This window comes from Dipodomys merriami, unplaced genomic scaffold (assembly GCF_024711535.1).
Source record: "Dipodomys merriami isolate MVZ:Mamm:240054 unplaced genomic scaffold, mDipMer1.0.p SCAF_11, whole genome shotgun sequence".
NCBI lineage: Eukaryota > Metazoa > Chordata > Mammalia > Rodentia > Heteromyidae > Dipodomys > Dipodomys merriami.
This window is the reverse complement of record NW_027202382.1, coordinates 17,211,559-17,237,821: the sequence shown is the minus strand read 5'-3', so window position 1 is coordinate 17,237,821 and position 26,263 is coordinate 17,211,559. Positions and strand designations below refer to the sequence as shown.

The 26,263-nt window shown below is 38.0% G+C and overlaps 1 protein-coding gene across 1 annotated transcript; it reads left to right on the top strand.

Moving 5' to 3' along the window:
• Positions 1–1,491: 1,491 nt before the first annotated feature.
• LOC138817121 (vomeronasal type-2 receptor 116-like) lies at positions 1,492–23,363 on the top strand. The gene is made up of 8 exons (XM_070007511.1): positions 1,492–1,601; positions 6,029–6,175; positions 11,539–11,869; positions 12,230–13,039; positions 14,252–14,479; positions 15,474–15,597; positions 16,775–17,684; positions 23,330–23,363. Exons 1-8 carry the CDS (start codon positions 1,492–1,494, stop codon positions 23,361–23,363), a joined length of 2,694 nt encoding a protein of 897 aa, XP_069863612.1.
• The last annotated feature ends 2,900 nt before the right edge of the window (positions 23,364–26,263 follow it).

Sequence of the window (26,263 nt, the reverse complement as noted above, 5' to 3'; positions counted from 1 at the left end):
TAAACTACTTTCCTAGTACAGTTTCCAACTATGAGCATCACACACACACACACACACACACACACACACACACACACACACACACACCACATACACATCCTAGTGTATAAGTCATAAATCTAAAAGATGTATATACTCTGGGAAGGTGTGTGTCTCCAGTGATATGGCAGGAAATGAAGGAAAAACCAATATTACAAAAACCAGTAATATCTGAATCGAATCTGTGTGTTTTTTAAATCTAGAATGTTCCATTATCAGAGCTTCTTAGATTTAAAAGAAAGTTGATCAGAAAGGACCCAACTAACAGTTTAACAAATTGAATACCAGGAAGCTAGAAAAGGTGTTGGGGTGAGAGGGGTGAGGAGGGAAGATAACGCACAAAAGAGAGGCGCAGGCAAATACATTTCTAATTGTCAATGTGTATGTGTAGAAATGGAACCAAATAAATCGAAAGGATTGGAAGTGTTCATAGAAATGGGTAAATTAATGAGAGAGATGACACTGACCAATGTGAATCATAGTAAAAAACTAGCACATTTAATTGTAAAGCCTTCTGTACAACTCTCTATGGATAATAAAACATAAGTAAGGAACATTAATAGATAAAACATCCTGAAATTTGCTATGACCACCTCACGTAGTCTTACCCCCCTGTTACTGTTTCACATAAGTTCTGAGACTGCATTTCAGGTCAGGCGTGCTGCCTGTATTAGAGAACTTTCCATCAACTCAGGAGAAGGGCTGCATCATAGGAGATGTTGATGTATCTGTCTCATTCTGCTTTACTTGCACAGATGTCCTTGGGCTTCTATATTCTTCACAGGAATTCTTCAACAGTGTGTTCAATTCATAAACTTTTAAAGAAATATTCAGGGAATTTTTTCCCAATTTTTTATTGTGATTAAGTGGCTAAATAATTTCCCAAATTTCACAGTATTGTGGGATAGTGATGCTTAGTTAAAGGTACAAACACATTGTAATTTTCATGGAGCAAATTGTCTATACATGATCTATAACATTTATGAATTCTATGATCTTTGCAATACAGTTATTTCTTCCACATTGGGTGATATGTACATTTCTTTTGTTATGCATATCATCAGTTGTTCCCTCTTTCCCAATTGTTCCCTCCCGCCCATCGCTGCCATTGTGGGAATTTTTTGCTTACTTTTACTCCTATTAGAAGGGTAGCATGTCATTTGGAACACTGATTGTTTGTAGACCTTTTTATGTGTGGTAAGACAACCTTTCGCTGTGCTATCAGCTCAGATTTGGGAGCAGAGATGGCAATGTTAGGAGTTACAACCTCTTTCATGTCTTGATGATGCCTGTTCCATTCTCCAATGTTATTCTTAGACACTTACTTATCTTTTTTATTACTAACATTTGCATATCTCTTTTATTACCAACCTTATCTAGGTTTATTTTCCCATAATTATACATAGTGTATTTGAGTGTTTTTGTTCATATGCTTTTGTGACACTTTGAGGAATGTCGTTGGTGCTAGCAACAGTTTCTTTGTTCCTTCCAGATGCGGAAGATTTGTGTGTGGTTATGAGATATCTTGTCCGACTCTCCTTAGAAATCAAGGAAGAAGAAAAGTATGTCTGGTACTTGGTAAAGTTTGTCAGTAACATTTTCCCCTCAAGGCTCTCTCAGATACATTTGGACAAATATGATGAGAAAAGTGGGGCTCAGCCTTGAGGATAGCCTGGCCCCAACAAAGTTACAGTCAAGGATGGAAATTTCTAAGAAGAAACCTGTGGCTGTCCGAAGATTCTACAGAGACTGTGTGATTAGTATTCTTGTTCAATGCAGGTTGTGTGATCAAATATCGTTTCTGGCTTGTACAGGATGAATCTTGAATGATAAGCTTTGCCTGTGGTAGCTGTACAGATTTGAGAGCACCTGCTGAAGCTCTAGAAACTACAGTGTTTTCCCTGCTGTAGGAGATAATCTACATCTTTTTCACATGCCATCCCTAGACCTTTTTATTAACACTTATTTTATTAGCACTTCTTATGTTATTAACACGTACCTTCTTATTAATACTTCCCTGTTTCCTTTTCCATTAAAATCCAAGTGGTATTTGGCTATTTTGTAGATGTGTTTCTATATTCTCTATGATGTCTGTGGTTGCTGGTGGTGGTTCTTTCTTAGCTATTATCAGATATGCAGGCTTTGTGAGTGGGTGCCATGGAAATCTGACCCAACTCTCTTCAGACTCCCTGTAGTAAAATTTATACCTGGTAGGTTATGAAGTTTATCAGTACCATTTTCCCCATGAAGGCTTTCTCATAGATATTTGTGAAGAGGTTTGGCAGTAGATGAAAAGATTGTACTCTACCTTGAACATGTCCTAAATAAATTGTATCAAATGCTCAGGAGAGGATTTGTGAAATAGAAAAAATTACTGAAGGACATTGTGAGTCTCAAAGGACTCTGGCTAAATTGATTTAATCATGATCATATTCAATTTGTGTATGTGTGATCTAACATCATAGATTAATGATCACATACCAGAGTTGTTTGAAGTATGTATTGAATAGACAAGACAAGAGTGACAGGACTGACAGTGATTTCATGGGATATTCAGGTTAGCTCAGGTTGCAGTCTTTTCCAGATGTGATGGGAACTTTGCCTCACATGGTCTTCATCCTAGCAGAGTCTGTACTCTGAGAACTTCCTAGAAGCAAGGTGAGGCTGCTGGAAGAGCTCTTGTGCTCCGTTATCCATGAGATGGCTCAGGAAGTGGTCCAATACAGACCCTTGTACTCACAGCCCTATCTGCCTCTGACAAAAATACACTTGTTGTTACCTGAGATTTTTATATCCATGCCAATTCATTCAGTAGACAAATGTTAGGGGCTCAGTGGAATGTCTTGGTTCATGATCAGATCCATAGGTGCAGAAAGTAACAGTAGGATTTCAGAATGTATTGCTATATAATACATTAATCTTTTAGTCATAGTTTGCTTTCTTTAACATCAGTGGTCTATTGGGTCAGATAATTTATACATAGCACGGGTACACAAATTTATATCAATATCCGTCTCATATGCTGTACATTATTGTTTACAATACATGTTAAGAGAAATTATTCTCTATCTCACCTTTGGGATTATTGATCCTTTGGAGTCACCATGGCCAGTTTATATCTGTCTATCCAAGAGCCCCTAAAGACATATCTCTAGCCTTTCACACAGTTTTCTTGATGGTTGACTTCAGCTGGAGCTTGGTGGGTCTGCTGATCTCAGAAGGTGAGAATGGTTTGTGAATTTGTTCACAATATAATTATTATAACTATGAACTAGTATGTGTGTATGTACTATAAAAGGGTATCATTGTGATCTCTCCAGACATTGATATAATGAACTCTGACCCAATTCAAATATCTTTATATGTTCTTCTTTATTTCCTCTCTGATTTTACTTTTTCAAACAGTATTTGTTGGGATACTTTTTTTTGTATGTGTATGTGTACCTTACATACATTCTTCAAGTGTGTGTACTTACTATACACATACCCATTCCAAATACAATTTACTAAGACATACAGAAAAAGACCATAGGTCTCTCATCCTGGACTTACAGCAAATTGTTGGATGTAGTCATGTGCTTTTTGTTTGATTATGCTGGCAGCATTTCATGTGCATTCTATGCTCCACGATATAGCAGACATTGAGAACTCTAATGGAAAGGGATTAGCAAACCTACTTGAATGATAGAATCTATGATTAGTTTAAACACTAGTACAATGGCAGGATCCAAACAACTAATGTAGCAGGAATCTACAATAAATCTATTGCCTATATGCTAAGTGTATGCTGTTCTCTTGGTTGAGTGTAAATTCTATATAGATGAAAATTTTATGTCATAATTTGCCTTGTGTGGGTGTCTCATATCCATACTCAAAGAACTCAGAATGCTGAAATCTATGTATACCATAAGTAAGGGAGACAATGGAGAGGCGATCTTTAATGGAGGGATATTATTTGTACTTGCCCTCAAATAAGGCATGTTACAGGAAACAATACTGAACTATGCTTAAAGCTAAACAGACAGAGGATGAGGCTCCAGTAATACTCCATGGGCATGTGCATCAGCATGTCATTTGGAAAAGTTTCAGAGCAGGCCAATTGAACAAGGTGAATAACGGCACAAAGTTGGATTTCTCAATCAGAAGGGGACAGTGCTTTGTGACAAGAAATTCATATAGAAATCCTCTCTTAAACAGTCCCTCTCTCTTTCTCTGTCTCCCTCCTTCACTTACTTCTCTTTACCTCTCACTTTTCTTTTCTCTTCCCTCTACCTGTAGTTCTACCTTTAAAATACTCAATAATGTTGGAAGGGCAGAGGCTGCCAGAGAGAAGGAATGTTTATCTCAATACAAGTAATTTCTCTTCTTATGCTGCAGTTAAGTTTAGAGAAAACTTGAGCCAAAAGTGCACAATTCAATTGGAAACACTCTCAAAACCCAAATCAGTTTCTTGTATTAGCAAGATACAAGAGCCAGCTTCAATATCTCATCATGTAGGAAAGGGCATTACTTAAATCATGATTCCCATTTTCACTTGCATGTGGTAAAATGATGGGCAACCATACAACAGCAAGTTGCAAAAAGAACAGCATTACGTAAAAGTGCTTCACTGCTTTAGAATGTTTGTATGCCTCCATCAGAAAGAATGACATTGCCCCATTTGTTTGGAAATGGAAAGACTTGGAAAAAAATATATTAAATGAAGTAAGCCAGGCCCAAAGAAACATAGGTCCCATGGTTTCCCTTATTTGCAATAACTAGTATATGTCTCAGACAAGGAGAAACTGTCAGATAAGTAGATGTTAGGCAAAATGAACCCCAAGATAAGGACTCAAATGCGTTTTCTTTCTTGCTAACATATTTGTAAGATATTTATTTGTTGCTTTGTATTTCCATCCACCATGGTATAACCCCTGTTTTCACTGTATTTTATGTTGGTATAATCAATGGAGGGGAAGGGAAAAAAAAAACAAATTGTTTAAATAGGGATACAGGTGGACCCATTGCAACAATGAGATGTACAAGTTACTGTGTCGAAAAAAGAACTTTACAACTTTGGCACAGAGAGGGGGAGACAGGTGGGGTGGGAGCCAGATATGAAGGGATGGGAAGGAGAAACAAAGGAGGAGGCAAAAATGCTTGAGAAGAAATGTACTCATTACCTTGCTCATGTAATTGGAAACCCATCTGTAAGGTATTTTCACAATAAAAAAAATCCCTATGTTCTTTGTGCATAGAGTCTTCTGATGGCTCGTGTGTGTAAACTATTTAGAGTGATAAGATCTAGAGTTTCTTTTGTACTATTTTCTTTGTTTGGGGCACAGAGAAGGATTATTACACAAACACATATTCAAATGAGCACGGATACCTGTTTGGCTCATACCAGCAATGTTCTCTCACTGGCTTTAGCCATGGGTGTGGCAGGTTCCCCACCTTTGATTGTGGAGAGTGATGGTCAATGACTTGGATAGGGCCTTTATTTGAATAACACTTTCTCTTGCACCTTTATAACTTTGATTCAGAACTTTTACATGATCTCATGAGGCTTTATTTGCAAAGTTTCTCACTACTACCTCAGGACCAATTCCAACAAATTTCCATCCATCTCTGGAGTCTTACACCCTTTGGTCTTGATGAAATTATAGCACCTGGGAGTGGAGAAGGGAACTATCAAAATATTTTGCATCTCATGTTTTGACTTGGAGATAGGACCTCAGATGTAGAGCCCCAGGGATGAAAGAACACAGCATTTGTCTGGGGAAAGAGAGCAGGATATCATGAAAGAAATGGGGGTGGGCCAGAGTGGAAATCCTAGGCAATAAAATCATATTCAAACATATTCTTATACATTCTTATATTCATGGCATATTTACTTATTTGCTGGTTATCATAAGATCCATATATGTTCACAAATAGGTCTTACATGCCATTCTATGATGTTTCCTTTGCTTTTTACATCAGTTATACTACAACTTCCATTTCTTGTCAGTTCCCTCAGTGAAGAGGAATGCTTACTCAACAAGAAGGAGACTGCATATATGAGTGGAGATGTGTCCATTACTGGGTTTTTCCCCCTCTCCTATGTAACAGTACAACGTCGTCCTCACAAAGCAGAGAGGTATACTGAGGAGGTGAGGTAAGTGACTTTTGAATTTTATACTTATTCTCTATTTGATTTTCAGTCTGAGCATACCATTGGTCAATTAATGCTCTCTATTATCTCTACCATTTGCTACTATGCAATTTTTAACTAGAAATAGCCCTATATTTCTTTTTTGAAGTGCTATTAAAAAGATGATATACAGAGGGCTTACCATTTCCTAAGTCAGGTAATGTGTACATTTCTTTTTATACAGTGTTAGCTCTAATTTTCTTGGACTTAGCTTTCCTTTCCAGGATTGAAAACTCTCCTCACTGTAATGCCTCTACCTAGTCTGTCATTGTGTCATTGCAATTCAAACAATGCTACTTGAAAAAGCCATTAGCATGAGTTTAACTAAAAAGGTACAGGAATATTTACTTCACCATAATCAAGAAGCAGATACCTTTTTACATAATTATGATTTCTATTTTATCTGTTGGTCAGCATATTGATGCTCATCGGTATGAGAAATAATTCTTATTGGAAGGATGCAGCTACCCTTTCAAATACATTCTGGGTCAGAACTTCACATCAGTGGTGCTTCATATAGCAGAGGACATTCTGTCAAACCTGAAGAAGGGAGGCATTGCTTTGAATCTGGTTTAATTGTATATATATTCTCAGTACTTATATATCTACACCAATTGTACCGCAGGAGATTACCCCTACAAGTCTACATGGCAGAATTTAGCAGAAATTAGCATTCTAATTTCAGTCCTATTAGAAAGTAAAATATGACTTGAAACATCTATTGTTTGCATCCTTTTCTCAGTGTGGGAAGTCAAGTTTTCTTTGCGGTATCTGCTCATGTTCCAGAACAGAGATGATCTCTTATCTGCTTTAGAGCATGACTGAACTTTTCTAATGTATTACACATAACTTTCTTGATATAGTTCTTTGGACCAACAGAACCGTGTTTACCCATTTCCCAATGAATTAATAGTAAATATTTATATGCCTGTTTTACATTTATATTTGTGTAATGTCATTGATGTTGTATCTTCTCCTGATGGATGTTTCATTGCTACTTTGAGATGTACAAGTTCTGTGTGTGGATGTCACTGGAGTCTGGTCTGACAATCATGTATCCTGCAGTAAAAAACTTTTGTCTGGTAGTGGCTAAAATTTATCTTTTCTCCATGAAGGTTTTCCCTTAGCTATTTGGATGAATGTGATGAGGGTTAGCATGAATAAAATACATGTTCCTAAATTTTTAGCACAACATGGACAAAATGAATTTGAATCAAGAATTCAGAATACCAGTTAATGGATGGAAAGTTACTGGAAGAAAATGATGTTTGTCAGATATTGGCCAAAACATTTAATAGAGTTCATATTACAGGCACATACTGTCATCTAATGTCACTCAACATTAATACAGAATGAGCACTGTAGGATATCAAATATTATCATGTATTCAATTTATCACAGCCCAGAAATGGTCTTCTAATAGAGCAACAGAGAGATGCAGAATTGACAGTGATCTTCCAGTACAATCAGGTGAGCTATGGCAGCATTCTTTTCCAGTGAAGGAGGTAGTTTCCACTTATATGTGATGGTAGCCTATGAAATCCTGTATTCTGAGGGCTTAGAGAAGCCAGGTGAAGCCAGGCGCGGGTGGCTCACGCCTATAATTCTAGCTACTCAGGAGGCTGAGATCTGAGGATCACGTTTCAAAGCCAGTCCAGGCAGGAAAGCCCGTGAGACTCTTATCTCCAATAAACGACTAGAAAACTGGCAGTGGTGTTGTGGCTCAAGCAGTAGAGCGCTGCCTTGAGCTGAAGAGTGCAGGGAAAGCGCCCAAGACCAGAGTTCAAGCCCCATGGCCAACAAAAAGAAAAAGAAGAAGCCAGGTGAGGCTGTTGGCCTTGGCTTTGTGCTGTCTTTTATAAATTTCTCTATTCACAGGGAACACTGGAGGCCTGAGAGGTGGCTCTTTACTTAGTTTGCCTTGGGAAATCCTACTTTTACCTGACACAATACAATCATAATACCTCAGATTTTTTCCTGTTTGCTAATTCATCCATTAGACAATGTTAGGAACTCATCTGAACATTTATATGCACAAATCAAATCAACAGCTTAAAAACAACTTCATGACTTGGGAATATGCTTCCCCAAACACTTAGAATATTTCTTTCTCTAGGAAACCTTCTGAACCCTTTCCCATTTTAATGGTCCATTGAGCATGTGACTTCATAGACACCTCAGGCCACAAATGTATGTCAATGTCCCTATCCTGTATGTGCTTTTATCAGTGGCAAGTAGAAATGTTTTTTAGGAGAAATTATTTGAGCCTGTCTTTTGTAAATATATTTTATTATCAGATATTCATAAAATGTTTATCTTAAGTGGCTTTATGTTTTATTACATGACTTCTCTTTAATAACTGCTCAATTTCTTCTCAGGTTCCCTACAATATCTGCAATATACCTGTTCATCTTACCTTTATGTTTTTTCAGAAATTATTTGGCTTGCATTTTTCCTCCAAATAAATATAAAATAGGACTGTATATTGTAAAATAGATTACGTTCTTGGAAATTGAATAATTCATTCTGTCTGCACAATTTTCAAAAGTAACCATCTGATGGATACAACTTTCAGATAGGAACCAAAGGTTTTGTTCATTTTTTATTATATCATAGCTGTGTATCTATGGATTCTGCTGTCATTTTACTCAATCCAAGTATTTTACACAACAGTTAAATTTTTCCCTTATCATTATGAATTATTTTCCTAAAATTGGCAGGCTTCCAGAAACTTTCAAATGTTTACAATGAGCATACAAACCATTTTATAGAAATGCATATATATTTTCCTTATTGTTACTGAGAAAAGTGTATTTTTATGTGTGCTAATCCACAGCTTTGAAAATGAATAGGTAAAAGTCCAAACATACCACATCCCTCTCTCCAAAATGTCAGGTGTATGTATTGTTCCCATGTTATGGAATCCTAGGCAGAAAGTCATTACTTGTGCCTACTTGCTGAAAGATTTCTCGTCTGTGCTTCTCTACTGTTTTCAAATTTTCAAGTCTCCTATTAAGATGTATAAACAATGTTGAATAAATCCTTTCTTTGGTGAAAGAGTGCCGTGAGATTTCAGTGTTTTGCAGGTGGATGTCTGTATTTTCAGAGGAACCACATGTTATGGAGGCCATTTTTCAGTAACAGAAGCTGTGTTCAATATTCACGTTTACAACTATGTGGGTTTTATTGGACCGTCTATTGTATTTTGTTGTTTGTTCTGCCTATGACATGACTCATTTTAATTTTAGTAGTTTTTAGATAAAATAATAATGAAATTATTTTCTGCCAAGGCTATATATCTGAGTCACACTTCTTATAGTTCAGCATCTTCAGTTATTAGGAGTCTAGGCCTGAGCAAGAAGCATAACTCCATGACTTCTACTCGTCTAGTTTAAAATTGTACTAGGAGTCAATGTTAAAGTTAAGACCGCATATTGCCAAACATTGTATTACTACTTGTTTATTCCATATAGCTGTGGACATTCAAGGATTTTTTTAGTTACAAGATTTTCATTGTTTTTCTACTCCTTTATTAAATGACCCCAGCATTTAGGTATGGACTCCATAAATATGTAGATAATTTTCACTACTGTGAATATTTTATCAATATTCATTTTCTAGTCTATTCATAGAGAGATATGTTCAGGGAATTCACTTTTGCTGTTGATTTTACTTTTTGATTTAGGAAATGATTGTTCTTCATTTCCATTTTTTTAAGTTAGAATCTTATTGATTTGGTAAGTTGAAGAAGCTTAATTCTTCTCTTTCTTCTGTTCATCTCCTAAGATGTAGTCTTTTCTGGGCCCAACTTATTGTGATTTCTTCATCATCTTTGGTTAGGATTCCTAAAAACCTCTTCTGCGGTGAAAAATAAAAGGATCATCAATAGAATTTTTCATGTTTTTGAAGGTCTGTCTTTCACCATTAATATTTCTAAATGATGTGACTACATAAATTCCACATGTTTACAAATATGAAGGCAAAAAAGGAACATAGCACCTTATGGAGCTTTTATGCTTTCTCTTTAAGGGATTACCATAAATCAAATTAACTTGCTGATGTATGATAGTATATTAGAAAATTGAATTCTTCCTTAGAATTTTTTTCATTTTCTTAATTTTCTTTAGTATGATTTTAGAAAAGACGTATTTTTCAATGCAAATCTTCCTGCTGTTTATAACACCTTTAGTTGGTTAATTTTTCTAAAGTTAGTGGTCCTGGAAAAGTGTTATGAGAAATAACAGTGAATTACTTTTCATGTCTTCCTCCTGAGGAAATTGACTGCCAATCCTCATATTCTATTCACCATCGCCAAGAGTTTAAGGAGATACTTTGGAATCTCCTAGCCTACTAGCAATTTAGGCACTCATTCTAATGTTATTTCTCTGGCAGAAGTAACATGGGGCATTTTCAAAAACGGATAGCTTCAAGTTTGCTTTATATGTTGCCTTGTAGTCAAAGGTCTGGATTTACTTCTCTTTCTATATAATAAATAGGGGAACATAAATTTGGATGTAGAATAAAGGGAAATTAGTTCTTTTTCTATTTGTCAATGCATCTAATTTCACATTGTTTCAGTAAGTAAGAATTTAGTTCTTCTGCCTACAATTTTGCTACTGCTCTGGAAGCTGTTTTTTTTTTTTTATTAATTTGCTTTTTCTGAGAAGAGGATTATTCTCATGTGTTCTCTTGTGTTCAATGATTCTCTCTCATACAACGTAAGACATTAACTGAGTAAGGTTATCCTGCAACACATAGAAAGAATATCAACTTTACCGAGATAATAGGATTTACTTTGCTTCTTGTAGCATTTAAAAGAGCAACCTTCAGACATGGACTGGTTAGTTATTCATGAGAAAATGTCTCATGTTTCAAGAACAAGTGATTTGACAAAGGGGAAATGCAAGTTCTCTTTGTTCTCTTATGAGAGTATAAATCTAATTCATGAGAAACACTTTCATGATCTCACTCAGAATGAATTACCTCCCTAAAACTCATATTGTGCCAGGTGCTGGTGGCTCACACCTGCAATCCTAGCTACTCAGAAGGCTGAGATAAGAGATTGCCGTTCAAAGCCAGCCCTGGCAGGAATGCCCATAATACTGTTATCTCCAAATGAACACCAGACAACCAGAAGTGGCTCTGTGGCTCAAGTGGTACAGCGCTGGCCCTGAGCTGAAAAGCTCAGGGACAGCGCCCAGGCCCAGAATGCAAGCCACAAAGCCTGACAAAAAAATCCCCAAAACCTCATGTTCTAATTCAATATATTAGGGGCAAAGTTTCAATATATGCATGTTCTTTTCTAAACAAACATTTATTCCCTCAAGTCAATGCTTAAGATTGAAGATACTTCCTGTGCCTCTCTACAGCTATAACTTCAACAACTACCAGTTTATTCTAGCTTTGGCTTTTGCTGTTGAAGAGATCAACAAAAATCCTCATCTTTTGCCTAATATAACTATGGGATTTTCTGCCCATTCACATGGAATAAGATACTATGTGCTGTATAAGAATCTTGTCTTAAACCTCTCTGGGAAAGATTTTATCCTGAATTATGACTGTAAGAGAGAAAGTCAGACTGTAGTAACACTGACTGGACCAGCAGGCCAAATCTCTTCCCAGTATGCAACATTGTTGGACCTCTACAGATTTCCACAGGTGAGAACAGGAGGGCTGCTGAGGGATGAAAGCATGACTAGTTGATGCCATCTCAAGTTTTTTGATGAATTTGGAAAAAGAATGCTGAATTATAAATGCTCCAAATGAACTACCTTTGGTGAGATGTCCGTATGTGTTTGCTTTAGTGTAACAACAGCCTATAGCAGACCACAGGAATAATTCCATCTCTTACCATGTTCTTTTATTTTCTACATAGGCCTAAGGAATTGAAGATGCCACTAAACATGGGATAAACAAACATTTTTATAATTTCAGGTGTTGCTTAATGCACATCAGGACTGAGGAGGTGGTTTATGTCAATCCAATTGCTCACTTTCACATTTTCTCTTTTCCTTCTAGCTGAACTTTGGGCATTTTGATCCTGTCCTGAGTGACCATCGCCTGTTTCCTTCTGTCTATCAGATAGCCCCCAAGGACACATCTCTAGCTTTTGCCATGGTTTCTTTGATGGTTCATTTCAGCTGGAAGTGGGTGGGTCTGTTGATCTCAGAAGATGAGAATGGTTTGTGGATGCTGCCCCAATTGAGAGAAGAGATGAACAAGCACAAAATCTGTACAGCTTTTGAACACATACTACCACTTTCTTTCTTTCATGAAGGAACCGATTATGTATCCTTTCATCAGAAAATTAGAAATTCACTCACAAATGTGGTTCTCCTTTATGGTGACAATGAGTTTATGGTCAACTTGTTAAATGTTCATTTAACAAGCTTTTTAAGTCTACGAACCGTCTGGGTCATAAACTCGCTTGGTACATTTCTGTATGTGATGAAATATTTTTTGTTACATTCACTCCATGCACCTCTCATTTTCTCACACCACCATGGAGAGATTTCTGGTTTCAACAATTTTATCAAAACTGCAAACCCATCCAAATACCCAAAAGACTATTTCCTTGCTTTGGTTTGGATTCGCTTTTTTAAGTGCACATTTTCTGAGTCTAACTGTATCACTTGGAAGAACTGTCCAGCCAATGCGTCCTTGGAATGGTTGCCTAGGTACCTTTTTGACATGGACATGATGGAAGAGAGTTACTATATATATAATGCTGTGTATGCTGTGGCTCAGGCCCTTCATGAGATGCTTATTAGTCAAGCAGAAGCACAGCCAGTGGGAAATGGAAGAAAACTTCAGTTTTCCCCTTCTCAGGTGAAGGATTTTCACTGGCAAGTAAATGCTATCAGCAAACTGACATTGTAAGAGGGATTCATTCAAACCAAACTAGGTAGTCAAGACAGATTTTGTAAAAGACCCACTGATGGCTGGCACCAATGGCTCAAAGCTATAATCCTATCTACTCAGGAGACTAGCTGGAGGTTCAAAGCCAGCCTAGGCAGGAAAGTCCTTCAGACTCTTATCTCCAATAAACCACTCAGAAAACTGGGAGTGGAACTGAGGCTCAAGTGGTAAATCTCCACCCTTGCGATGAAAAGCTCAGGGACAGCACTCAGGCCCAGATTTCAAGCTCCTGTACCAGCAAAGAAAAAGAAAGGAGAGAGAGAGAAAGTGAGGTTACTCAGCTTAGCTGTCTGTGATGGTTTTTGGTTTTTTTTTTTGGATCATCCCTTAAGTTTGAACTCAGGGCCTGGGCTTCTTTTGCTCAATGTGAGTAGTTGACCATTTAAGCAAACACTCTACTTCTTGTTTTTCTCAGTAGGTAATTGGAGATAAGTGTCTCATGGTTGTTCATGTCCAGGCTGGCTTCAAACTGGGATCCTCAGATCTCTGCCTCCTAAGTAGTTTGCATCACAGTTGTGAGCCACCATCATCCAGTCTGCTTTTAAATATTTTTAAAACCGTGTAGAATTTTACCTGAAAAAACACATTGGCAAGAGTGAATTTTTAATTAATCTGTTACTTATTGTTTTTATTCCAGCTATCTGTAACACGTCCGTTCTCACGCTTTCAATTTTGTACTTATTCATTTTGTATTTGAATTTGTAACAGGCAAGCAATAATTAAAATTTTTTGCATAATTGTTCATATTTCATATAAGAAATACTTTATTTCTAATTGAGGTAGTTTTATAACTTTTTGATTGAATTACACAGTGGAATCACTCATTAAAAAAAATCTCTGTATCTGTGTAGCCAGGCAGTGGAATGTGTATGATTTGTGATTATTTCAGTGAACATACTAGATTTTTTATCTTGAAATGTTATGTTGAACAGTTACTTGAGTCTTAGGATTTATCAGCATTATTTTATCTTATTCATCCCTAGACCTTCATTTGTTCTCTTCATTACTCTGTTATATATGGATTCTGAAACAGAAATGAAAGTCAATGGATACATACTCTTTCTTCCCATTTTCTGTGTGAACTTTTGACTAACTTCACCCTGATGGATGTATATCTTCTAGCTCCACCCCTTTCTGAAGAACATCCATTTCAACAATCCTGCTGGTGACCAAGTGATTTTGGATGAGACAAAGAAATTGGTGGCAGAGTATGACATTGTGAACCTTTGCAATTTTCCAGAAGGTCTTAGGCAAGTGATGAAAGTGGGAAACTTTTCTCCATATGCACCACATGGGCATCAATTATCTCTATCCAATGATAACATAGAATGGCCCATCTCATTTACGGAGGTGTGTTGAATCAAACAATGATGATCTAAAGTAGGAATAAATGAACAAAATACCTTGCTAGAATTTATTCCTCTTGTCTTCATCAATAATGCAAGAATGTAAATTACTAACTTCCCATATAGAAATGTTTTTATGAAGTAATTGATTAATGGGTCGATATGGAGCATATTTATTTGCCAAGTTATTTCTTAATATTTTTCTCTTATGTATTCCAAATATAAATATCATCTATGTTACAAACCTCCATATCACTGTAACACAGTAACTTTGAAAGTTAATATATAATGTAGCATGTTTAATTTTATTCATTGTTTTATGTTTCAATTAATAGTCAATTGACCAGTTGTTTCTTATTTTAGATGATTTCCCATCTTAAGAAGAATGGTGGGCTGGGAAGATGGCTTAGTGGTAGAGCGTTTGCCTTGCATGCATGAGGCCCTGGGTTCGCTTCCTCAGCACCACATAAGTAAAAAGAAAAAAGTCAGAAGTGGCACTGTAGTGGTAGAGCGCTATCCTTGAGCTGAAGAGCTGAGGGACAGCGCCAAGGCCCAGAGTTCAGGCCCATGACCGGACCCAAAAAAAAAAAAAAAAAAAAAGAATGGTAGTCTGGGAAGGTGGTTCAGTGGTAGAGTGCTTGCCTTGCATGCATGAGGCCCTGGGTTCAATTACTCAGCACTACATAAGCAGAAAAAACTAGAAGTGGTGTTTTTAAGCCCCCTGACCAACACCCACCTCCCAAAAAATAAGAAGAAGAATGGTTACTTAACAGTTCTTACTTTTTCCATTAAGACGGACAAAGGAAGGATTTAAAACACTTTTCTTTGATTATGATATAATACCTGAAATAATATCATCCAATTGTATATACATATTTATACATGCATCTACATAGAAATTTTGATTCTGAGTGATCAAAATACCTAACATAGTAGAATTGGAGGATATTAAGTATAAGTAACCTGTCTGTCATCAATACTAATCTGCTTTTTTTTAGACTCCTCAGTCTGTCTGCAGTGAAAGTTGTGGTCCTGGATTCAGAAAATCCCCTCAGGAGGGAAAGTCTGTCTGTTGCTTTGATTGTATCCCTTGCCTTGAGAATGAGATTTCTAATGCTACAGGTAAGTCTGTAAGCATTGGAGACATTCTCCATATCTCCTTAGTGTTTCTCAACCAATAGTAGACAATAGGAACAATCCACCATAGATAGCATATACAGACAAAAGCCTTCCTTTTATTAGGTAGGAATTTGCATGTTATAAAAGATAAAATCCTGCCAGAAAAGTCACACCTGCAGAGTGATAAAAGATTTAGATAAGTTTTGTGGACCAGTTTCCTGATATCCATTCCAACAGAAATCATGTTAGAACATTATCTGTAATATGGCAAAATGTATTATGTAGCAAATGTTAAACTCAAGCGGACCACTTGAAATAAATTCTATGCTAAAGTCTAGAAAAATGCAGCATTTTGGGTGAAGCATACTGAAAGAACACATTAATTTGTAAGAAAGGTATATGATCATAGTTTTATTGTTATTAGAACATTCTAAACATATTTGAAAACACATTTCAATTTCTAAAGAATGAAGAGTATAAGGTTCAGAAATTATTTATTTCTACTTTGAAATCATAAGTCATAAGTGTATTTTTAGAAATGTTATTTAGTACCTATTAAATGATAAAATCATAAGAGAAAATTATTGTGATAGACTTTAGATATTGTCGAACATGAGGTAAAAATTAAGAGAGGACAAAAATAAGAAGCCTATACTGGATGAGAAGACTCACATTATGAAGTGTCACTGTTAGCAAAATTAGGGTAGTGATTCAGGAAAATATCCATCAAATTCCACCATGTTTGCTTTGAAAAGCTCAATGTGTAATTGAGGTGGGGAAATATAGGGAAGATAATGAGGATTATCAATTATATCTGATTCTCTGGAATTTACATATTCAGGTCCAAAATATAATGTGTATATTTCTCAGGATGTATGTGGTTTCTGAAGGAATAGCACAGATTATTACAGATGGTATGTTAATTAGGTGGAGTAGATTGTTCCTTCCATATTTAGATAATGAGAAATGCTTTCAAGAAAATGCTGAAATATAAGAAAACTTATGAGGATAAAACGATCAGGACTCACACTGAATTGTATGCTTCATAGAATTTGTACTTTGGTTTAGAAAGCAACACCACAGAACACTGGGTTAAGCTCAGCAAATTAATCTCTTGGGAGAAGGATAGAGAAGCAAGGTAACTACTGCACAACTGATAGTAATTCCTACTTGTTTACAGATTTGGAGCAGTGTGTGAGGTGCCCAGATCATCAGTATGCCAACACAGAGAAAAACCTCTGCCTGCTGAAATCTGAGAGCTTCCTGGACTCTAGGGACCCTCTGGGGATGACTCTAGTCTGCTTAGCTCTCTGCCTCTCTGCACTAACCACTGCTGTTATTGGGATTTTTACCAAGCACAACAACACTCCCATTGTCAAGGCCAACAACAGGGCTCTCAGCTACATCTTGCTCATCTCCCTCAACTGCTGTTTTCTTTGCTCCTTGCTCTTCATTGGACATCCCAACACAGCCACGTGTGTCCTCCAGCAGACCACATTTGGAGTTGTGTTCACTGTGGCTGTTTCCACTGTCTTAGCGAAAACTGTTACTGTGGTTCTGGCCTTCTCTGTCACTTCTTCAGGGAGAAGGATGCGGTGGTTGCTGGTGTCAGGAATGCCTAACTTCATCATTCCCATCTGTACGCTGATCCAGCTCATTCTGTCTGGAATCTGGTTGGGCACTTCTCCTCCATTTGTTGACACCGATGCACACTCAGAACATGGCCACATTATCATCCTGTGCAACAAAGGCTCAGCCACTGCCTTCTATTGTGTCCTGGGCTCCCTGGGCTCCCTGGCCCTGGCAAGCTTCACTGTGGCTTTTTTGGCTAGAAACCTGCCTGACACCTTCAATGAGGCCAAGTTCCTGACCTTCAGTATGATGGTGTTCTGTAGTGTCTGGGTCACCTTCCTGCCTGTCTACCACAGCACCAAGGGGAAAACCATGGTGGCCGTGGAGGTCTTCTCTATCTTGACTTCCAGTGCTGGCCTGTTAGGCTGCATCTTTCTCCCTAAGTGCTACATCATCTTGTTGAGACCAGATAGAAATTCTCTGCATGGTATACGGGCCAAAACTCGTTCTAAGAGAAAAAATCCATCCTAACATTAAATGTATGTCTTTGTAAAAATCTACTGCACGTCTATACTAGTTTTCTCACTAAAATTTTGTTTATATTTGGGGAAAAATCTTTAAAAGTAACAGGGATGTACTCATTTTCCTACTTTTATGATGATTATTGCAAGTTGACTCTCTGAGGGTCAACATTAAAGAATTGTCATTATTCAGTTTTCTCTGAATGTATCCTATGTGACTTTGTACTTACTTCTTTCCTACCTACTCTTTTTAAATTTTCATAATCTTTTTAGCATATATTTTTATTGTAAAGATACTGTACAAAGAGTTTACAGTTACATGAGTAAGGTAATGGATACATTTCCTATGGAACATTGTTACTTCCTCCTTTGTTTTTCCTCTACTATCCCTTCGCCCCCCACCTTCCCATATCCTCCCTCCCTCCCCCCAAGTTCTAAAGTTCATTTTCAACATAGTGTATTGTACATCCCATTGTTATAATGGGATAATCTATATCCTTATTTCAGTATTTTGCTATTTCCCTTCCCATCACCAAATTAGAAAGATGTATATACAAGATGTAGGCACCAAAATCAAATACAGTAAAAACAGGTGTTGTACCATGGGGGAAGAACATACAAAAGAAACAAAAAAAGTTACATGGTACATTGTAAATACATTGGAAACAACAGCGAGAAAGATAAAACCTCTGTGTCCCTATCTTGAGGATGATTTTGCTTAACATCAACTTATATGGTCATATGTACATGATTTTTTACCTTTTCTGCTTGACCTAGACATATATTATTGCAAATAAGGGAAACCCTAGGACCTATGTTTCTTTGGGCCTGGCTTACTTCATTTAATATAAAATTTTCCAAGTCTTTCCATTTCCTAACAAATGGGGCTGCATCATTCTTTCTGATGGAAGCATAAAATTCCATTGTGTGTGTATATGTGTGTATATATATATAGATATATAGATATAGATATAAATATATAGATATATAGTTATATCACATTTTCTTGATCCCTTCATCTACTGAGGGGCATCTGGGTTGGTTCCATATCTTAGCTATGGTTAATAATGCTGTGATAAACATAGTTGCACTGGTAGCTTTAGTATGGTCTTGTTTGTGATCATTTGGATAAATGCCCAAAAGTGGGATTGCTGGGTCATAAGGGAGCTCTATGTTTAGTCTTGTGAGGAACCTCCATACTGCTTTCCAAGTGGTTGAACAAGTTTACACTCCCACTAACAATGAAGTAGGGTTCTATTTTGTCCATTAGATTTGTTATTAGATTTGTTGTTTATAGCTATTCTAATTTCTTTGCATTTCTTTTATTGTTGTTATTAGATTTGTTGTTTATAGCTATTCTAATTTCTTTGCATTTCTTTTATGACTAGCGAAGTTGAGCATTTCTTCATGTGTCTATTGGCCATTCTTAGTTCTTCTTCAGACAAGTGTCTCCTTAAGTCTTTAGCCCACTTATTATTCAGGCAGTTGTTTCTTTGAGGATTTGTTGTTGGGGAATTTAAATTTTTGAGTTCCAAGTATATTTTAGCTATGAGACCCTTGTCCATTGTATGGCTAGTAAAGATTGTCTCCCAATCCATGGGTTTTCTATCGATCTTGCTAGCTATGTCCTTTACCGTTCAGAAGCTCTGCAGCTTCATGTAATCCCATTGGTCCAGCCGTTTTTTGATTGTTGTGTTTCTGGGTCTTTATTAAGGAAATTCTGCCCTGTGCCAAGGAGACCTAGGGTTTCTCTTATTTCTTCCTGTAATGTTTACAGGGTATCTGCTTTGACTTTGGGGTCTTTGATCCATTTGGAGTTGATTCTGCTGGAGTGGAAATATAGAAGCCTCTAGCTTTAGTTTTCTACAGGTGTTTAACCAGTTTTGCCAACACCATTTATTGAAGAGGCTGTCTTTCTTCCATTCTATTTTTTTAGCTCCCTTATCAAAGATTAGGTGGCTATAGGTCTGTGGGCTCATTTCTGGGTCTTCTATTCTATTCTATTGCTCCTGAGGTCTGTTCTTGTGCCATTACCAAGCTGTTTGTAGTAGAGTTTGAAATTCGTTATTGATATTCTTCCAGCACTGTTCTTTCTGTTAGGGATTGTTTTTACTACTCCAGGTCTTTGATTGTTCCATAGAATTTTTGGATTGCTTCTTCTATTTCATTGAAGAATGAGGTTGGGATATTGATAGGTATTGCATTGAATTTGTAGATCGCCTTTGGCAATATTGCCATTTTCGTGATGTTGATCCTTCCAATCCAGGAGCATGCGAGGTTTTTCCACTTACTAAGTTCTGCTTTGATTTCCTTTTTAAGTTTTCATCATAGAGGTCCTTCACTTCTTCAGTTAACTCCTAGGTATTTTATTTTTGGTGGGGCTATTACTAAAGGAGTTGCTTTCCTGATTTCAGACGTGCTCTTCTCATTGTTGTCATACAGAAAAGCCATTGATATTTGAGGGTTAATTTTATACCCTGCTACTTTGCGAAAGTTTTGGTTCAGCTTGAGTAATTTGGGAGTGGAGTCTGTGGGATTCTTTCAATACAAGATCATGTCATCTGCAAAGAGGGAGAATTTTACTTCATCATTCCCTATTTGGATCCCTTTATATTTATATCTTAATGTTGTGGTTAGACATTCTAATACTAAATTGAAGAGAATGGAAGAGAGTGGACATCCTTATCTCATTCCTGTATTTAGAGGGAAAAGTTTTAGCTTTCATCATAATGCTGGCTGTAGATTTGTCATACACAGCCTTTATTATATTGAGGAATGTTGCATGGATTCCTAGATTTTCCAAAGCTTTCATCATAAAAGGGTGTTGGATCTTGTCAAATACTTTTTCTGCATCTATTGAAATAATCATGCAATTAGTATCCTTTCTCTTGTTAATGTGATGAATTATATTAAATGATTTGCATATATTGAACCAGCTTTGCATCCCTGAAATGAAAGCTGATGATTATGAAGTATGATTTTTGATGAGTTTTTAAAGTCGATTGGCAAAAATATTGTTGAGAAGTTTTGCATTGATGTTCATCAAAGAAATGGGTCTATAGTTCTCTTTCTTTGTTGAGCCCCTGCCTGGTTTGGGGATGAGGGTTTTAATGGCTTCGTAGAAAGAGTCTGGCAGTGAACTTTCACTTTCAATCTCATTGAAGAGTTGGAGGAGTATTGTGTGAGTTATGCTTTGAAGACCCTGTGGAATTCAGCTGTAAATCCATCTGGTCCAGGGCTTTTCTTGGGAGGGAGGTCTCTTATTGCTGTTTCTATTTCAGTGCTTGATATGGGTCTGTTAAGTTGTTTTAAATCACCTTGATTTAGTTTGGGCATGTCAATATTTGCTAGAAATTCGTCCCTTTCTTCCAGATTCTCAAACTTCTAAGCATAAAGGTTTGAGAAGTATTCACTTATAATGTTCTGAATCTTGGTTGTTTCTGTGGTGATGTTTCCATTCTCATCTCTGAGTTTATTTGGGTGTATTATCTTCTTTTTCTCTTCTCTTTGCTAATGGTCTGTTAATTTTTACAAATAAACAACTGTTTGTTTTGGTGATTCTTTTTTATGTTTTTTTTGGACTCTAATTCACTTAATTCTGATTTAATTTAAATTATTTGTTTCCATCGAATGGATTGGGGTTTAGCTTGTTGGTCTTTTTCAAGGAAATCAGGTGCCTCGTTAAGTTGTTGGTTTCAGAACACTCCAATTTCCTGATGTAGGAACTCAGAGCTATAAGCTTGCTTTTGAGTACTGCCTTTGCTGTGATACCCGGCGTAGTTGGTAATTTCTGTGTTCACTTTTGGTAAATATCATGAACATTTGAATTTCCTTTCTAATCTCTTCCATGACCCACTGGTGGTTCAACAGGTGTTGTTCAGCCTCCAAGTGTTACAGGATTTTCTTTGGCAGCTTTTGGTGTGGAATTCTAATTTGATTCCCTTATGGTCTTAGAGAATGCAGGGCATAATGTCAATGTTTCTGAATTTGGACAAAATTGCTTTGTGACCTAAAATGTATATTTTGGAAAATGTTCCATGTGCTGTTGAGAAGAACATGTATTCTGATGCTGGTGGGTGAAATATTCGGTAGATGTCTGTTAAAGTCTAGTTGATCCATGCAGTTGTTTAGATACGAGGTTTATCTGTTGAGTTTTTGCTGGGTTGATCCAGCTGGTGGGGATAATGGTGTGTTAAAGTTCCCAAAAATTAATGTCTTTGGACCTATGTGAACTTTCATGGATAGTTGTGTTTCTTGGATAAATTTGGGTACTCCGTTGTTTGGTGAATAGATATTTAGAATTGTAATATCCTCCTGAAGAAGAGGTCCCTTAATTGTATATAATGACTCTCTTATATTTGTCACTAATTTTCATTTGAAGTTTATTTTATCTGATATTAGGATTGCAACTCCTGCCTGTTAATGGAGGCCATGAGATTGATAGATTTTATTCCAGCCTTGCACTTTCAGAATATGCGTGATTTTGTGGGTAAGGTGTGTCTCTTGAAGGCAGCAGATAGAAGGATCTTGGTTTTTAATCCAACTAGACAATCTAGTCACTTAATTAGAGAGTTAAGTCCATTAATATTGAGAGTTAGGATTGAGAGGTGCTAAGTAGCTCCTGCCATGTTATCTACTTTCTTGTGGGCTGTGCCAACTGGGTTCTACTTATGATTCTTGGATTCTCTATTTGGGGGATGTTTCTTGGCCTTTGTCGTGTTCGTGTTGGTTTTCTATGTGTAGGGCATTTTAAGTATCTTTTGTAGGGCAGGTTGGGTGCAGACATATTGTTTCAACTTTTCTTTGCTATGGAAGGTTTTGATTTGTCCTTCTGTTATGGAAGAGAGTTTAGCTGGGCACAGTATTCTTGGTTGATAGTTGTTTGTCTTTAGTGCATGGCATACATCATTCCAGGCTCTTCTTTCATTGTCTCTGCTGAGAAGGCTGAAGTTATTCTAAGAGGTTTCACTTTATCTTTTCTTCCTAAAAGCTTTAAGGATCCTTTCCTTGGTCTCATTTGATCCTCTACACCCATTAACCTTAAATTAGGCATTCTGATGTTGTCTTCTAAATATTGAATCTATCATATTTCCTGGATTTGTCTTGAATACTTGTCTGTTCTTCCTCTATAAGGACTAGGCTGTCTTCAATCCCAGAGATTTGATCTTCTGCATGGTCTAACCTACTGTCAAGACTTTCTACTTTGGTTTTTATTTCCTTTCCATCCTTATTGCTCAGATTTGATGACTTCAAATTCTTTTTGGAGCTTTGTTTTATATCTTGTAAGCACTTCTTTTCCTCCTTGATTTGGTTTTCAGTGTTCATTCTCAAATCCCTTAGTTGATTGATTATAGTTTCATTGGACTCCCTTTCCTTCAGTTGGGCTTCATTCAGCATTCCCTTTGTGGCCTCCATGGATTCCTCCAGCTTTCTGTTTGTGGATTGCACGAATGCCTCCATTAATCTTTTTTTTTTTAATTCTCACCCTGCTAGGGCTATTTCTGTATTAATTTTTGATTAGCTCCCAAAATTTCTTTTTTAATCTTTGGTTAGTCTCATCACACTTGCGAAGTACCTGTATTAATCTTTGGTTAACCTCATCATGCTCACATGTTTCCCTATTATGCTCACACAAGGAGCTTTGCAGGTCTCAATTTTTTAATTCAGCATGTTTAGCAGTAGTGTTTGTAGAGCATTTTAGGGACTCTCCCCAGATTATTCATTAACTGCTCTGTTGCCTAATTACCATGAGTGGAAGTTGAGATTCCAGGACTTGCCATTTTTCTTGTGTTTCTTCTTGTTCTGCCTATTTGTGTATATCATAGCCAAACCAATTCTGAGCTAGAACACTATTTTGAGGCAAGCATCAACCAGAGGCCTGTAGTTGCACAGATTGTTTGACACAGTCAAAATGAGTACAGATACAATCTCATTCAACAAATACAATCTAGTTCAATAGCAAACAATTATGGATCATTGGACTAAGAAAATCAAAGGAGTCAGTGGACCACAAATTAATAGGTTTAGGGAGAATTATGAAGAGAAATAAGATTAGAGGAATGTGGGGAGGGAAAAGTAGAGAGGGAAGATAATTAAGACATAAATTCAGAGAGAGGTAAAGGATAGAAGGAAAGAAGAAGAGAGATAAAGAAAAAAGGAAAAATGAGAAAAAGTCTAGACATGAAACAGAAAAATTATAGAAAAGCTGGGCACCAGTGGCTCACTATGTAGTCCTAACTACTCAGAAGGCTGAGATCTGAGGAACATGGTTCATAGCGAGCCTGGGCAGGAAAGTCCATGAGACACTTATCTCCAATAAACCATCAAAAAACCGGAAGGGGAACTTTGGCTCAAGCAGTAGAGCAGTCCCCTTGAACTGAAGAGCTTAGGGACAGCACCCAGGCTCAGAATTCAAGCCCCGCAATTGACAAGAAAAAAATTCTATAAGTATAAAGAAATAATACTACAATTAAAGGAGTTAAGGCTGAGAGTTTGTGAATTGAGTAATCAATATCTGAATTGAGTATGCACACAATGAAGGATAAGGTCTAGAACAGCAATTAAGTGACACAAAAAACAAAATATTAAAACCAAAAAGGGAGAGGGGGGACCAAGATGACGATAGGACAGTAAGGAAACGCCAATACTTAATTTCCCCAAGAGACCAACAACAACAAAAAGATGAACACCCAGAGAAAACAGGAGGTGGAAAAAAAAAAACAAAAAAAGAAAGAAAGGAAAAGAAGAATTTCAGAACAGAGAAGCACGAAGACCCCTCCCCCAACCTTTACCGGCTGTACGCCAAGCCATGGCCAGCCCGGACCGGAGGGGGCTGCCAGAGTCCCCAGAGACACAGGGGTTCATCTGCAGATCACTGCGCAGAAGATGGCTGAGGTACCAGTGTTGGACCCACTGATTGCGACAAACAGAGAAACCTCTGAGCCGGGAGCCTCCAAGCCCCACCCCTCACTCTCCGAGCAGAGGGGCTCCCTCCCACCAAAGACACCCGGCCCCATGGTGGGAATCTGAGAACTACACAGGTGGCCCACAGAACACCAGAGCGGAAAACCTGCAAGGTACTGGTGCTGATCCAGAGAGTGCAAACAGAAACAACCCCCAGTGATCAGAACCTGCACAGAGATGCCTCCCCCACACCTCCACCAGAGGCCTGTGGCTGGAGGCCCATCCCGCAGCACCTACCCGAACAGCATCAACAGAAGCAGAGACAAAGGAGAAACATGCAGTGTCACCACCACCCGGTGCAGCCCACAAGCATCTCAGCTGAACTCTGATTGCAGTGGCAAACAGTGACCGCCATCCCACAGAAACAAACTAGCTCCAGGGTGAGAACCTGGCAGGGGACAGCGTATCTCTCAAGGGAGACCAGAGCAGGTGGGAACCCCCCAGGCCTTGAACCAGACCCTACCCCAACATCTGGACTAAAACTGGGAACTGTTTGAGAGCTCCACTAGCCCATGGAGCACATCCAGCTGGCCAGACTAGATCACAAGCCAATCCCTGCTTAAACACCCAAGCCAGGAACAGCACCCGTGGGTCACATCCTCCAACAGTGGAAGAAACATGAACTGTGTACTCCAGGCTGTGTAACCTATGTGGGATACACTGCAGCACAGGTCCAATTGGAGTGCCACAGGCCGGGGACTGGGAGCAAAGACCAGGCCTGGGGATCTGGTGACTGAGCAACACAACCAACTCTTGCTGATTGAAGTCAGAAGCTGAGCATACACCTCAAGCAGAGGGGGGAAAACAGGGAACTGCACCCCTGGGAATCATGCCCATAACAGCAAAAGACCTGGGTGTCCAGGGCAAGAGAACCAGAAGCCCAAACCCCACCAGAACTCGATCAATATATCCCAGGCCTAAAATTGGACAACTCAGGCTGCCAGCACCTGATAATAGTCAGAAGCTCAGGCTGGTAAGGTGGATCAGTGGTAGAGTGCTTGCCTTGTATGCATGAGGTCCTGGATCTGATTTCTCAGCACCACATAAGCATAAAGGGCCAGACGTGGCGCTATGGATCAAATGGTAGGGTACATGACTTAAGCTAAATAGCTGAGGTACAGCACCCAGGCCCAGAGTACAGGCGCAAAACTGGCCAAAAAAAAAAATCAGGAGCCCAAAGCAGACTCCAGCAACTGGGAGAGTACATCCAGCACACCTGATCTGGCCAAGAGCATCTGTAGGAGTAAACTGGAGCAGTCTAGACTGCTCAGTCCTTCTAAAGGCAGGAACTGCCAGTGATCAACAGCAGAGAGCTGAGAGCCCTACATGGGTCAGACCAGCAGCCCCCAACAGAACCAAGACCAGGTACAGACTCCCTCCACACCAACCCAGAAACAGCAACCAAGCAAAAACAAGACACCTATTGACCAAACAAAATTTCAGATCAGTCTCCAATAAGCCCTGAATCCCCATGCAAAAATCATAGAGAAAAAAATTACAAAGTTTATCAATACCCAGGATAGCAAGCTACCCCCAAAAGCCATCAGCCACCCAGGAGAGAGCCTAAGTGGGAACAAAGCAGGAATGGAAGACAAAACCTACATGCAAGAGAT